The following is a 14,694-nucleotide window of genomic DNA, read 5'->3' as shown; positions in this document are numbered from 1 at the left end:
TTAGAGGACTACATGTCCCATGGTGGTTAGAGGACTACATGTCCCATGGTGGTTAGAGGACTACATTTCCCATGGTGGTTAGAGGACTACATGTCCCATGGTGGTTAGAGGACTACATGTCCCATGGTGGTTAGAGGACTACATGTCCCATGGTGGTTAGAGGCATAGGACTACATGTCCCATGGTGGTTAGAGGACTACATGTCCCATGGTGGTTAGAGGACTACATGTCCCATGGTGGTTAGAGGACTACATGTCCCATGATGGTTAGAGGGCGGAAGAAGGAAGGCGCAGGACCAGTGCAGAGAACCACATTTCCCAGAATGCCTCAGTCAGTGATAGGTCGCAGCTGACAGAGAGCAGCCCCTCCCCCGCCTCTGTCTGTCTACAGGCTCCACAGGCAGCAGGGAGTCGGTCCAATTTTTTTATTAGATCTATAAACCCTACAACCTGAGGATGGATGTATATCCCACCGTACCGGGGTGGTGATGAAGAGGAATAACTTATAACTGTAATCATGTTCTTCTGTTTGTGATCCAGAAGAGCTTCTGTCCGTTAGTTACACCATCAGATCTAACAGACCATCAGAGGTAATGTAACTTATTGTCAGTAGTGGAAAAAAGTACTCATTATTTTACTTAAGTAAAAGTATCAATACTGCACTGTAGAATGTACTTAAAGTACCAAAAGTAAGAAAATACTCATTATGCAGTGAGCATGTTTTGTAATAATAATCAAAGTCTACAAAGTAACTAGTAACTTTTGTCATCTAAATAATTGTAGTGGAGTAAAAGTACAATATTTGCCTCTGAGATGTAGTGGAGTAGAAGTAAAAGTACTGAAAATTGGAAATACTCCAGTAAAGTAAAACTACCTTACTCCAATACAGTTCTTGAGTAAATGTACTTAGTTACTTTACACCGCTGCTATCTTGTCTGTTTGTGCTGCTTATGTGTTTTTTTTGGGGGGCGTTTCAGTTTAAATCAGTGTTTGTTGTGAAACATAAATGTTCATGTTTTTCATTATATTATGTATTTGACGGACCCCCCCCATTTTACATTAATATGTGCCACAGCAAGGAGGGACCCCCATGTATTTACACCAGTGGTTCTCAAACTTTTTCATGTCAAGGACCCCCAAATTGACACTTATTAGCCCGCGGACCCCCATTTGAAAAGATAAGCCAGGGACCCCCCATAAGAGAAGATTTTTATGGCTCTAGCAGTGATTTTCAACCATTTTAATTTGAAGGACCCCCAGTTTGACATGCATTAGGGCTACGGACCCCCATTTAATGGCATTTATATCTCTGGGACCCCAATTTATATTGTAAAATCAATGTTAATGTAACTCTGAGAGTGTACAAATGGAACCAAATGGACCCGTTAGGGTCCATTTGGTTCCATTTGTACACTCTCAGAGTTACAGACCCATAAGGGTCCATTTGGTTCCTAACCATCATTTAGCTGGGGACCCCCTGGAACCCCCTCAAGTACCCCTGGGGATCCCCGGACCCCATGAGAGATTTTCTAATAATAATAATAATAGCTACAAAATAAATAAAACTTTGCTTATAAAGTATCCAACACAGGGGTCTTCAACGTTTTCAGCCCAAGGACCCCCTAGTTGAGAGAGAGATGAAGCAGGGACCCCCTCCTCTATATTGTATAAAATTGTGTTTCAGATTCAAAACATTTTGTTTACTTGATCTGCTCTTTTTTTCCCTCTACACCTATAACTCTTTGCCAAAAATAGCAGATCTACAAGCTCTCAACGCCTCGCAGCGCGAGGCGTTGAGAGCTTGTAGATCTGCTATTTTTGGCTAAAGTTACCCTCAGAAAAGGAATTCTAGGGTTCAAGTGGTTAAGGTAAAAAAACGAAATCCTATCACAAAGATTTGGCGGACCCCCTATAGTAGCTCTTAGGACCCCCTAGGGGTCCCGGACCCCCTGTTGAAGACCCACTGATCTAAACTCTTCATCATTTAGCTAGTGACCCCCATAAAGCACGACCCCTGGGGGTCCCCGGACCACCCTTTGAGAAGCATTGTGTTAGAATGTGATAGAGCTGTTTCCTTGTATGGTAAATTGAACACATTATGAATGAATGAATGTAGCTCTGTTACACTACACCAGTGGTAAGGGAAAAGTACTCACTTTTCTTTTACTTTTTTAAAAGTATCAATACTGAAGTGTAGACATACTCTGTAAGTAAAAAAAACAAAACTGCTATTTTCAAATAGCCCATTTATGAAACAGGGCTGAAGTGGTTAATGTAATAATAATCAAAATCTACAATATTTGCCTCTGAGATGTAGTGGAGTAGAAGTAAAAGTATTGACAATCTGAAATACTGTGTGTGTGTGTGTGTGTGTGTGTGTGTGTGTGTGTGTGTGTGTGTGTGTGTGTGTGTGTGTGTGTGTGTGTGTGTGTGTGTGTGTGTGTGTGTGTGTGTGTGTAAGCAGTGATTGTTGATTGTTTGAAATGTATTTTAGGATAAATAAGCTCTTGAATAACTGCTGTCATCAGTGCATTCATTGCCATTATCAGCATCACATTAGATCTTTAGCATCAGCAGTTAATCAGTAGATATACTGTGCATATTCTGCATTATACAGTTGAGAGAGAGAGAGAGAGAGAGAGAGAGAGAGAGAGAGAGAGAGAGAGAGAGAGAGAGAGAGAGCGCGCGCAGGGGACCCCCACTACATATTGTATAGATGAGGGACCCCTTAGCCGAGAGAGAGATGAAGCAGGGACCACTCACTACATATTGTGTAACATTGTGTTGCAGATTAAACCTTTTCATAGATTTCATAGACAGATTCATAGACTATCAGTGTTGTGTGAATTAATGTGTTTTGTTTATATCAGACATTTAACAACTTAAACCGTCAATACTTGGCTCTGTACTTGATGTGCTCTTTTTCCCCCTCTACCTCCTACCCGAAAATAGCAGATCTACAAGCTCACAACGCCTTGCTGTGAGCTTTTACAGTAGATCTGCTATTTCCGGCCAATGTTCCCCTCAGAATAGGGACACTAGAGTTGAAGTGGTTAAAACAATAAATCCATATCGCAAAAAAAAATATTTGACATAGGGGTGCCGGACCCCCTGTTGAAGACCCCTGATTTATTTCATTGGACATAAACCACACACCGGCCTATTAAGCCCATGCCAGATGTCTGGGTGTGATTCAGGTAATGGGGTCCTGTCCTACTCCTGGCCCTGCATCATGTTTGACTGATATCTGTTTTGTCATAAGGTTATTATTTTGTCACACGTTCACAAATAGCCTACATTCCCTACAAGAGCACAATGTTGTGAGCTTACAAGTAGATCGCGCGCGTGTGTGTGTGTGTGTGTGTGTGTGTGTGTGTGTGTGTGTGTGTGTGTGTGTGTGTGTGTGTGTGTGTGTGTGTGTGTGTGTGTGTGTGTGTGTGTGTGTGTGTGTGTGTGTGTGTGTGTGTGTGTGTGTGTGTGTGTGTGTGTGTGTGTCATGGTGGTACAGAAGTGGGCCGGGGTTCAGGCCTTTCAGGGCCCCGGGCTTAAGTTGGAACACTCTTGAATGAATGAAGTGTAGAGTTAGTTCCTTTGTGGAGAACCTTAAGGCTGCTACACAACCCCTCCCACTCACTCAGATCAGCTGAGAGAGAGAGAGAGAGAGAGAGAGATTAATGTCAGGAACTAGATAGAAAGCGAGAGTGTGTGTGTGAGAGAGAGAGAGAGAGTGCTGCTAAAGAGAGAGAGGAACTATAACCTACAGGTTCCAGAGGAAGTACAGTATGGTCACAAAACTCCTTTTTGTTTTGGTTGTCACAGTAATGTTTCTGAAACCCTCCCGGGGGTTTTCTTTACACTGTAGATTCCTGCAGACTGCGCACTACCGCCCCCTCCTGGCACGGAGCTACTTCCTGTCAACCATTAGCTGACCTTCTGTACAGTGTGTGTGTGTGTGTGTGTGTGTTTGTGCACCCGACCTTTGACCCCGCTGACCTCCCGACCCCACCTTGGTCTGTAGTGGTCAGGAGGCCTGTAGGTTCTCAAAGTGCGGTCGCACCGCTCAGGACGGCAACTCGGTCGCTTTAGCTCCCTCGGTGGTCCTTCACGGGGCTCCAGCTCGCTTGAGACTGCGCGCCTCCGTCATGGTCCCAAACCAAAACAACCAAAACCCAAACTGAACTATTTAAGTCATCTCCGTTGGTAGGTCAGTATGTCTTGATAACACCCAATGAATGGTCTGATAAATGGCGGGTAGGTCAGTAGGTCGCCTACTTCGCCCATTCAATGGTCTAATAAAAGGTGATAATGTCCCATCCAATGGTCTAATAAAAGGTGATAATGTCCCATCCAATGGTCTAATAAAAGGTGATAATGTCCCATTCAATGGTCTAATAAAAGGTGATAATGTCCCATCCAATGGTCTAATAAAAGGTGATAATGTCCCATCCAATGGTCTAATAAAAGGTGATAATGTCCCATCCAATGGTCTAATAAAAGGTGATAATGTCCCATCCAATGGTCTAATAAAAGGTGATAATGTCCCATCCAATGGTCTAATAAAAGGTGATAATGTCCCATCCAATGGTCTAATAAAAGGTGATAATGTCCCATCCAATGGTCTAATAAAAGGTGATAATGTCCCATCCAATGGTCTAATAAAAGGTGATAATGTCCCATCCAATGGTCTAATAAAAGGTGATAATGTCCCATCCAATGGTCTAATAAAAGGTGATAATGTCCCATCCAATGGTCTAATAAAAGGTGATAATGTCCCATCCAATGGTCTAATAAAAGGTGATAATGTCCCATCCAATGGTCTAATAAAAGGTGATAATGTCCCATTCAATGCATTGATAGCATCCGAATCAGGTGCCTGATGAGCAGGTTGGTGCCTTGCATGGTTTCCTCCTCCATCGGTGTGTGTGTGTGTGTGTGTGTGTGTGTGTGTGTGTGTGTGTGGGTGTGGGTGTGTGTGTGTGTGTGTGTGTGTGTGTGTGTGTGTGTGTGTGTGTGTGTGTGTGTGTGTGTGTGTGTGTGTGTGTGTGTGAATGGTTGAATGTGTGTGTGAATGGGTGAATGTGTGAATGAATGTGTGTGTGAATGGGTGAATGAATGTGTGTGTGAATGGGTGAATGAATGTGTGTGTGAATGGGTGAATGAGTGTGTGTGTGTGTGTGTGTGTGTGTGTGTGTGTGTGTGTGTGTGTGTGAATGGGTGAATGGCACAATCAATGTAAAGCGCTTTGGATCAAAGCGGTATATATACTAAATGCACCATTTACCATTTGGTTCCATTTCTACACTGTAGGGAGTTAAATGAACACACAGGATCTTACAAAAATAACTATTGTGTCTGTCGGGTGGAAACCTGATTTGACGCTGCGTTTGGAGCTTGTAGATAACAGGGGCGGCCATAGCTGAATGGTTAGTGAGCCTGCCTAGGGACCCAGAGGCCCTGGTTGCCCCAGATTCGATTCCAGGCCAGGTCAGCATATGTGTCGATGAAATGAAATTTGTCCCTGAGCAAGACTCTTAACCCCTAATTGCTCACAGGTTCTCATTGGAAACAAGACCGCAAGGACTTTCATGAACGACCTGTTAAAAGGAATTATCCTTATCCTAGATCTGCTAGTTTCGATGTGTTTATGTGACGCTGTTGTATGATCAAATAGGACGTTCATTAAAACAAAACACACACAAATTATTAGAATAAGGAGATAAGAGAGGTTTCTGCTCTGACAGCACAGCAGAGCGTTGTGTGTTAGACTGATGAGGAAAGAATGACCTTCAATCCATTTAACCCTTTGAGACCTGGAACGCTTATGTGTCATTTTAGATTTCTTTGGCTATTCAAAAATAGCAGATCTACAAGCTCATGGCGCGGCACCGAGTGCCGCGCCATGAGCTTGTAGATCTGCTATTTTTGAAAAATCGTGAACATTTTGTGCAAATCTTTGAATATATATATATGTATTTTTAAAGAAACGTTTTTAACTCAAATCTTTGCTTCTAGGGGGATTCTACGAATGCCTTCTAAATCCTAACAGTTTTTTTTGTTGCTATAATATCAGTGGTTCTCAAACTTTTTTCATGTCAAGGACCACCCAAAATGTTGTTCCAGGGACCCCCCAGAAGCAAAACTTTGAGTTCAAAATGTTCGCTTTAAAAAACTAGATATATTCAAAGATTTGCACAAATTTTCTAGATAAAAAAAAAAAAGCAGATCTACAAGCTTGTTGTAGATCTGCTATTTTTGAATAGCCAAAGTGTAAAATAAGGCTTTTTTAGCTCAAATCTAAAAATGACACAGACTTACTTATACGTTTATCTGGACAGAACTGCACATATTGATGAACATTACGTATAAAATATAGTGTAAATACACAGGAACAATGCTAATTTACATCCGTAGTCCCCAGTGCAGAAAACAAGCAGCATTACAAAAGGGTCCAAAACAGCAGAGAAAAACCTTTCTTTGCGTGGCGTTGTGAGCTTGTAGATCTGCTATTTCCTAACGCTTTGCCTCTTGCTTATATTATTTGACAATGCGGCCAATATTTGACCAGTTTTTATAGTATAGTTTGTTAAACTTGATTGATTACTTTTTAACTTTTTTTAGGTATTAAAATAGGTCTTATAAGACCTTAAATTGTCACTTCACTGTCATGTGGGGACGGACCCCCCTGGGGGCCTCAACCCACAGGTTGAGAACCACTGAGCCAGGTGACCTACTGTAGTCCAGCTGCATGTTTCTCTGTGTGCTGCTTCTTCCCTAATCATTAACTGTCCGGTACACACACACACACACACACACACACACACACACACACACACACACACACACACACACACACACACACACACACACACACACACACACACACACACACACACACACACACACACACACACACACACACAGTAACATCAGATAAAGAGAATTTCCCTGCAGCTCAGACCATGCAAATCCTGTTGGTGTAACAGTAGGTCCATAGTAGTGTAGCTGTGTGTACAGTAACTCTATAGTAAAATATATATGTATGTATACATATATGTACTGTAACTAGAGTATTATATCATATATATATATATATATATATATATATTACACAGCTTGATTGAATGCTTGATTCTGATTGGTCAATCATCGGTCATTATTTCTTGATAATGCCCAATGAGCTCTATAATGCATTGGTTCTCAAAGTGGGGTCCGGGGACCCCTAGGGGTCCTTGAGGGGGTTCCAGGGGGTCCCCAGCTAAATGATAGATTAGGCACCAAATGGACCCTTATGTGTCTGTAACTCTGAGAGTGTACAAATGGAACCAAATGGACCCTTATGGGTCTGTAACTCTGAGAGTGTACAAATGGAACCAAATGGACCCTTATGGATCTGTAACGCTGAGAGTGTACAAATGGAACCAAATGGACCCTTATGGATCTGTAACTCTGAGAGTGTACAAATGGAACCAAATGGACCCTTATGTGTCTGTAACTCTGAGAGTGTACAAATGGAACCAAATGGACCCTAATGGGTCCATTTGGTTCCATTTGTACACTCTCAGAGTTACATTAACATAGATTTTACAATATAAATTGCGGTCCAAGTGATAGAAATGCCATTAAATGGGGGTCCGTAGTCCTAATGCATGTCAAACTGGGGGTCCTTGAAATTAAAATGGTTGAAATCACTGCTAGAGAGCCGCAAAAATCTTCTCTTATGGGGGTCCCTGGCTTATCTTTTCAAATGGGGGTCCGCGGTCTAGTAAGTGTCTATTTGGGGGTCCTTGGCACGAAAAAGTTTGAGAACCACTGCTATAATGGACCGCTGTGTAATCAAAGACTCAGAACACCTGCTCATGTCAACCTGCGCTGCTTGGTTTAATGCTTTATCCAACATGACAGACATGTAAACAAACAAACCATGTCCTTTACAACTAAACGTTGCTCTCAACAATGTTTTAGAAAACATTTGAAGTGAGAAATAGACGATGCCAATAACCGAGAAGTCATTCTATTTGATCCACTGCACTTCCTTGTTTATCGTTGCACACCACCAACGCAAGAATACCAAAACACTCGCCCCAAAACACAGTCGCCCCCGGGGCAAATACGGCGATATTATAGGGATATCCGGAGGTATATAGAATGGGGGGCGAGTGTGTTTTGGGGCGAGTCTTCCGGTTACCTTATGGCAGTGGTTCTCAACCTTTTCAGGCCGTGACCCCCCAAAAAAATCATATTTGAACTGGGGACCCCCCATTTCGTTTGACTCCGTTCCACAGATAAATATTGTGAAAATAGCCGATCTACAAGCTCACAACGCCGTTGTGAGCTTGTAGATCTGCTATTTTCACAATTATTGCCTCTTTCTTATGTTATTTGACAATTTGGCCAATGTTTTATAGTATAGTTTGTTGATTACTTTTGATGCAGTAATTTAATACCTAACTTTTTAGGTATTAAAAAGATCTTAAAAGTCCTACATTTTCACTTCACTATCATCTGGGGACCCCCCCAAAATCATGTGGGGACCCCCCTGGGGGTCCCGACCCACAGGATGAGAACCACTTATGGACTACTGACATTTGTTTTCCGAGGCGAACTTCTCCGCCCAGCCCAATACTTATGGGTCCATACCCCACAGGTACCCCACGGGTATGGACTAGTATATATACATGTTCTGTGGCCAGCTGGGGAGGTGGGAAAAACGTAGTCTGATAATCAGACTGAAGCTTTGGTGTTGTTGTGCTGTTTTAAAAACATGTTTAGTTCTTTTTCCTGAAAAGGAATAACATAATGTAGTTGGTCTCTATATTTGACATTGTAATGATTTCCTGTCCCACAGGCGTCCGTCCTCCTGCGTCCATCATGTCTGATAAGATGTCCAGTTTCCTCCACATCGGGGACATCTGCTCCCTGTACGCAGAGGGTTCCACCAACGGATTCATCAGCACCCTGGGGTAAGGTTCTCCACAATCATTACATTATTAACTCTTTAACTGCCAGAGTATATATATAACTAAATGGATTCATCAGCACCCGGGGGTAAGGTTCTCCACAATCATTACATTATTAACTCTTTAACTGTCAGAGTATATATATAACTAAACGGGTTCATCAGCACCCGGGGGTAAGGTTCTCCACAATCATTACATTATTAAGACCGGGAACGCATCTGTATCATTTTTAGATTTCTTTGGGCTTTTCAAGAAATAGCAGATCTACTATGAGCTTGTAGATCTGCTATTTGTTTTACTGAAATCATTGCTTCTGGGGAGGTCCCTGAACTAGGGCAATGTTAAAAGGGTGGCATTTGTTCCTCAACGTAGTGCGAATGTGCGTGCAAAGTTTGACCGTAATCGGGATCAAAACGGGCCACTCCTGCAAACTTTAGGATGGAACAACATGACTCACTTAAAAAAAACATAAATATGTTTTTTTAAAGTCCATACTGCTATTCATAGGGCTGCACGTGTCATGTGTTTCGCTAGCCAATCACAGTCCTGAATTTGCAAAGTCAGCCAATCACATTACAGCTAGTGGTGATGACACTAGCTGTAATGTGATTGGCTGACTTTGCAAAAGTATAGATTTGCATTGACTGTGGAAGGGTTAGGGTTGTGGACTGCGTTGTAGACTATTGGCCAATCACGGTGCAGGATTGGTCAGTGTCCAAACATCACTTATAGGGGGCGGTTACACCACCCCAAAAATAGTTTTACATAAGTCGGCCTCCTCGCGGACATGAAAAATGCAGGGCAAAGGTTTTTCCTTGACCTCTAGTGAGTGTGCATACAACGTTTTAGGGGGGTAGGAGGGTAGGGGTACATCATCTTAAAGGGTAAACGTGTGTAAAGGTCATGAAGACCTGTCCCGTCTTTCCATAGACGTGTGGTATAAACTCTTCTGAAGGCCTTTCACATTATTATTCACTATATACGACACAACGCTGCACTACATGCTGCTAATCCAGGGGTCTTCAACGTTTTCAGGCCAATGACCCCCTAGCTAAGAGAGAGATGAAGCAGGGACCCCCTACTCTATATGTTGTATAAAATTGTGTTTCAGATTAACGTTTTTTTTCCCACTTAGTCTGCTATTTTTCCCCTCTACACCTATAGCCGCTTTGCCAAAAATAGCAGATCTACAAGCTCTCAACGCCTCGCAGCGCGAGGCGTTGAGAGCTTGTAGATCTGCTATGTTCGGCTAATGTTCCCCTCAGAAAAGGAATTCTAGGGTTCAAGTGGTTAAGGTAAAAATACTAAATCACATCACACAACGATTTGGGCGGACCCCCTATAGTAGCTCTGAGGACCCCTTAGGGGTCCCGGGCCCCCCGTTGAAGACCCCTGTGCTAATCAATCAATCAATCAATCTTCTAAGTTCTTAGTTCATGTCACATGGTTAAAAGGTAGAAATGGAAACGAGGTTTTTTGTTACAGTTTAAGGAAGAAAGATACACATGAGGAAGAGAGATTAGAATATAGAGGAAGGAACACATAACGGCTATAAAAACAGTGTTATAGTGTCTGTCTGTCTGTCTGTCTGTCTGTCTGTCTGTCTGTCTGTCTGTCTGTCTGTCTGTCTGTCTGTCTGTCTGTCTGTCTGTCTCATGGATAACTCGAGCTTTGTTTGACCGATCGCCTCAGACTTGGTGTGTGTGTGTGTGTGTGTGTGTGTGTGTGTGTGTGTGTGTGTGTGTGTGTGTGTGTGTGTGTGTGTGTGTGTGTGTGTGTGTGTGTGTGTGTGTGTGTGTGTGTTGTGCCTAGTAAGAATGTGGTTGACCAGCAGTTTTACAGATCTCTGTCTGTGTCACATTTAATGCCAACATAGAAATCGGCATCCTAAAATGTTGATGTTCTCACAAGAACAGTAATACTGTGTGTGTGTGTGTGTACGTGCGCGCGCGCGCACACACGTACAACTGTAAACAACACATTCCCTCCCCGGCAGATGCAGACTTGGGGGGGGTGGGGGGGGGGAGGGTTTACAGGACTTGGCCTGTTTCCAGACCAGTGTTATTGTGAGACACTAAAAGCTCAGATTCATCATCAGGATTGAGTCTCTTTTAGCCTCACAGGCCGTTCTGCTCTGAATCATTTCAGGTAGAGAACGGAACGGAAGGTTCCCGGTTTGATCCCCTGAGTTAGTGGCGAAGACAGTATTACTAGTAGTACTATTATAGGGCAGTGGTTTTCAACCTTTTTTTGCGTCAAGGACCCCCAAATTGACACATATTAGCCCAGGGACCCCCCATTTGAAAAGATATGCCAGGGACTCAACCATTTTGATTTCTTGGGGGTCCCAATCTACACTGAAGTATCATCAGCATTTAGTGTTCATGTAACTCTGAGAGTGTACAAATGGAACCAAATGGACCCGTCCATTTGGTTCCATTTGTACACTCTCAGAGTTACAGACACATGAGGATCAATTTGGTTCCTAACTATTAATTTGGCTGGGGACCCCCTGGAACCCCCTCAAGGACCACTGGTGGACCACAGGAGGCCGATGTGTGCAAAACCCATTTTTTAGCGGCGCTAGCCGCTAGAGCGGATCCTGCTCTATACCTGGCTTTTGCGTCAACGTTCTGATTGGTCAGACACGTCAACAAAGTGATTGGTCAAGCTTCACGTGACACGTGGCTATAAACACATTATAAACACTTATTGATGACAAAATGTATCAAAGGCGCCGCTACCTTCACACAGGCGTGATTTTTTTACATTACTCCTACAGATTTTATCCAAACGTCATGCAAATCGGTACACAGTATCTCTATAGTCATGTGATCAACACAGATCTGTCCCATTTCCCATATTCCATCCTCATTGGCTAAGGTTTGCTTCCAAAATTTGCAGGATTGGTCCGTTTTGAACAAAATGCCTCAAATCATGAACGCAGCTTGTGATTTCTCATGTCATGTCATGTCAGTAACACAGTGTCATGTTGTTGGGGTCAGAGGTCATGTCAGTAACACAGTGTCATGGGGTCAGAGGTCATGTCAGTAACACAGTGTTTCTCTCCTCAGCCTGGTGGATGACCGCTGTGTCGTCCAGCCTGACGCCGGAGACCTCAACAACCCTCCCAAGAAGTTCAGAGGTAAGACGGCACATTTTAATTCCTTATTTTAATCCACAAATTACAATACATTTTCATTAGCAAAACAGAGCAATATTTCACAAGGTGTTTGGCTTTGCTCTTTGTCATGCCAGCGATTGCTAGGCCACTCGTGGTCATCTTATATACATGGCCTAGGCCAGTGGTTCTCAAACTTTTTCATGTCAAGGACCCCCTACTTGACACTTATTACCCCACGGACCCCCATTTGAAAAGATAAGCCAGGGACCCCAATAAGAGAAGGTTTTTATGGCTCTCTAGCAGTGATTCTCAACCATTTTCATTTCAAGGACCCCCAGTTTGACATGCATTAGGGCTACGGACCCCCATTTAATGGCATTTATAGCTCTGGGACCCCAATTCACATTGTACAACCAATGTTAATTTAACTCTGAGAGTGTACAAATGGAACCAAATGGACCCGTTAGGGTCCATTTGGTTCCATTTGTACACTCTCAGAGTTACAGACCCATACGGGTTCATTTGGTCCCTGTCCATCATTTAGCTGGGGACCCCCTGGAACCCCCTCAAGTACCCCCGGGGGTCCCCGGACCCCACTTTGAGAACCAATGGCCTAGGCTTCCAAATATGACTACAGAAAATCTGCATCTGTGCCCATAAGGTTTGTTATGATTCTCTGTAGCGGTTGGTTGGTACTTAAAATGCTTATCTTGGTAAAGCCTGGTTCATGTAGAGATCAAAGACACAGCCCACCTCCACAATCAGAACCTCCTTGTGACAGGTGACAACACACACACACACACACACACACACACACACACACACACACACACACACACACACACACACACACACACACACACACACACACACACACACACACACACACACACACACACAGTAGAATGTCATGATGATGAAACAGCCCTAAGATGGAGTGTGAGAATCAGTGCATGTTATTTTAACCTTTTTTTAAGACCGGGAACGCATCTGTGTCATTTTAAGATTTATTTGGGCTATTCAAAAATAACAGATCTACAAGCTCATAGCGCGGCACTCTGTGCCGCGCTATGAGCTTGTAGATCTGCTATTTTTTTTAAATCAGGAAAACATGTGCAAATCTTTGAATATACATACACTGTATGCAGATATATTTTTAAAGCGAACATTTCTAACTCAAATCTTTGCTTCTGAGGAAGCAGTTTTTTTTTTGTGGTGCTCAAACTTTTCCATGTCAAGGACCCCCCAAAATGATATGTATTTAGCTACGGACCCCCCATCTCAAAATATGTTGATCCAGGGACCCCCCAGAAGCAAAGATTTGAGTTACAAATGTTCACTTTAAAACATAAAAACATATATATTCAAAGATTTCCACAAATTTTCACGATTTTTCTAAAAAAAATCCAAATAAATGTTAAAGTGACACAGATGTGTTCCTGGTCTTAATGGGTATTGTTGTTGCTGTGTTCTGGTGTGTATACTGTTACTGTACATATGTTTGTATACTCTGTTACTGTACATATTTAGCCGGTGTCTTCCTTTACTGTACTGGAAGCCTCGTGATCAGTGTTGCCATGTCCGCTTATTATAAGCGACTTTGGGCTTGTTTTTCTGTAAAGTTGCCTGTAAATATTGGTTAGTTGCAGGTTGTGTTTTTTTGGGGGGAAATTGTGTTTAAAGTGTAGTTGCTTATGTGGGCCGGTTTCCTAATTATTGTTTTAATTATTGTCTAAGCAATAATTAAGGACCCCCAAGGTAATATGTAGCCTATTTGTCCGTAGCGCAGACCCCCATCTGAAAATATTTCATGCCAGAGCAGAGACCCCCGTACCAGATTTATGTTGTTAGAATGGTTTTAAAAAAAATGCTATTTCAAGATCTTTTGAAAATACAGTATACAGGTTTAAAGTGCTCATGTGGCCTATCTATGACAGCCGCCTGTTTTGGGCTTGTTTTCGTAGACCTGGTTGCTTGTTTCTCTCGCAGAACCTGGCAACGATCGAACGTGATGCTTATCTGAGTGAAGAGACTATTTTTAGACCTAGAGTCCCACACAGGAAGTAGTATTCATGATCCTGGGTTCTCAGGCTGTGTGTGTGTGTGTGTGTGTGTGTGTGTGTGTGTGTGTGTGTGTGTGTGTGTGTGTGTGTGTGTGTGTGTGTGTGTGTGGACTGACTTCCATGCATATGGGTGTTTCTTACGTGGGAGGTTACATGGTTTGTGTGTCCAATAAACCATGGGTCTTGAACAGGGGGTCCGGGACCCCTAGGGGGTCCTCATAGCTACTATAGGGGGTCCGCCAAATCTTTGTGTGAGAGGATTGTTTTTTTTCACATTAACCACTTGAACCCTAGCATCCCTATTCTGAGGGGAACATTGGCCGAAAATAGCAGATCTACAAGCTCTCAACGCCTCGCAGCACGAGGCGTTGTGAGCTTGTAGATCTGCTATTTTTGGCAAAGAGGTATAGGTGTAGAGGGAAAAAAGATAATAAAAGAAAAACACAATTTTATACAATATAGAGGTGGTCCCTGCTTCATATGTCTCTCAGCTAAGGGGTCCTTGGGCTGAAAACGTTGCCCCTGCACTAAACAGAGCCTGGTTGCTCACA

The 14,694-nt window shown here is 42.9% G+C and overlaps 1 protein-coding gene across 1 annotated transcript in view; it reads left to right on the top strand.

Moving 5' to 3' along the window:
* Window positions 1-402: 402 nt before the first annotated feature.
* The window catches only part of LOC311048680 (inositol 1,4,5-trisphosphate-gated calcium channel ITPR1-like), a 184,039-nt gene continuing 169,747 nt past the window's right edge, over window positions 403-14,694 (top strand). The window contains exons 1-3 of the mRNA XM_084061942.1: window positions 403-589; window positions 8,845-8,959; window positions 12,031-12,101. Of these exons, the coding sequence (XP_083918068.1) occupies window positions 8,868-8,959; window positions 12,031-12,101 (163 nt within the window). The 5' untranslated portion in view covers window positions 403-589; window positions 8,845-8,867. The remainder of the gene's footprint in view (window positions 590-8,844; window positions 8,960-12,030; window positions 12,102-14,694) is intronic.

This window comes from Gymnoscopelus microlampas (assembly GCF_963454915.1).
Source record: "Gymnoscopelus microlampas genome assembly, chromosome: 7".
Lineage (NCBI taxonomy): Eukaryota > Metazoa > Chordata > Actinopteri > Myctophiformes > Myctophidae > Gymnoscopelus > Gymnoscopelus microlampas.
The sequence above is the reverse complement of the archived record's forward strand: the minus strand, read 5'-3'. Positions and strand labels throughout refer to the sequence as shown.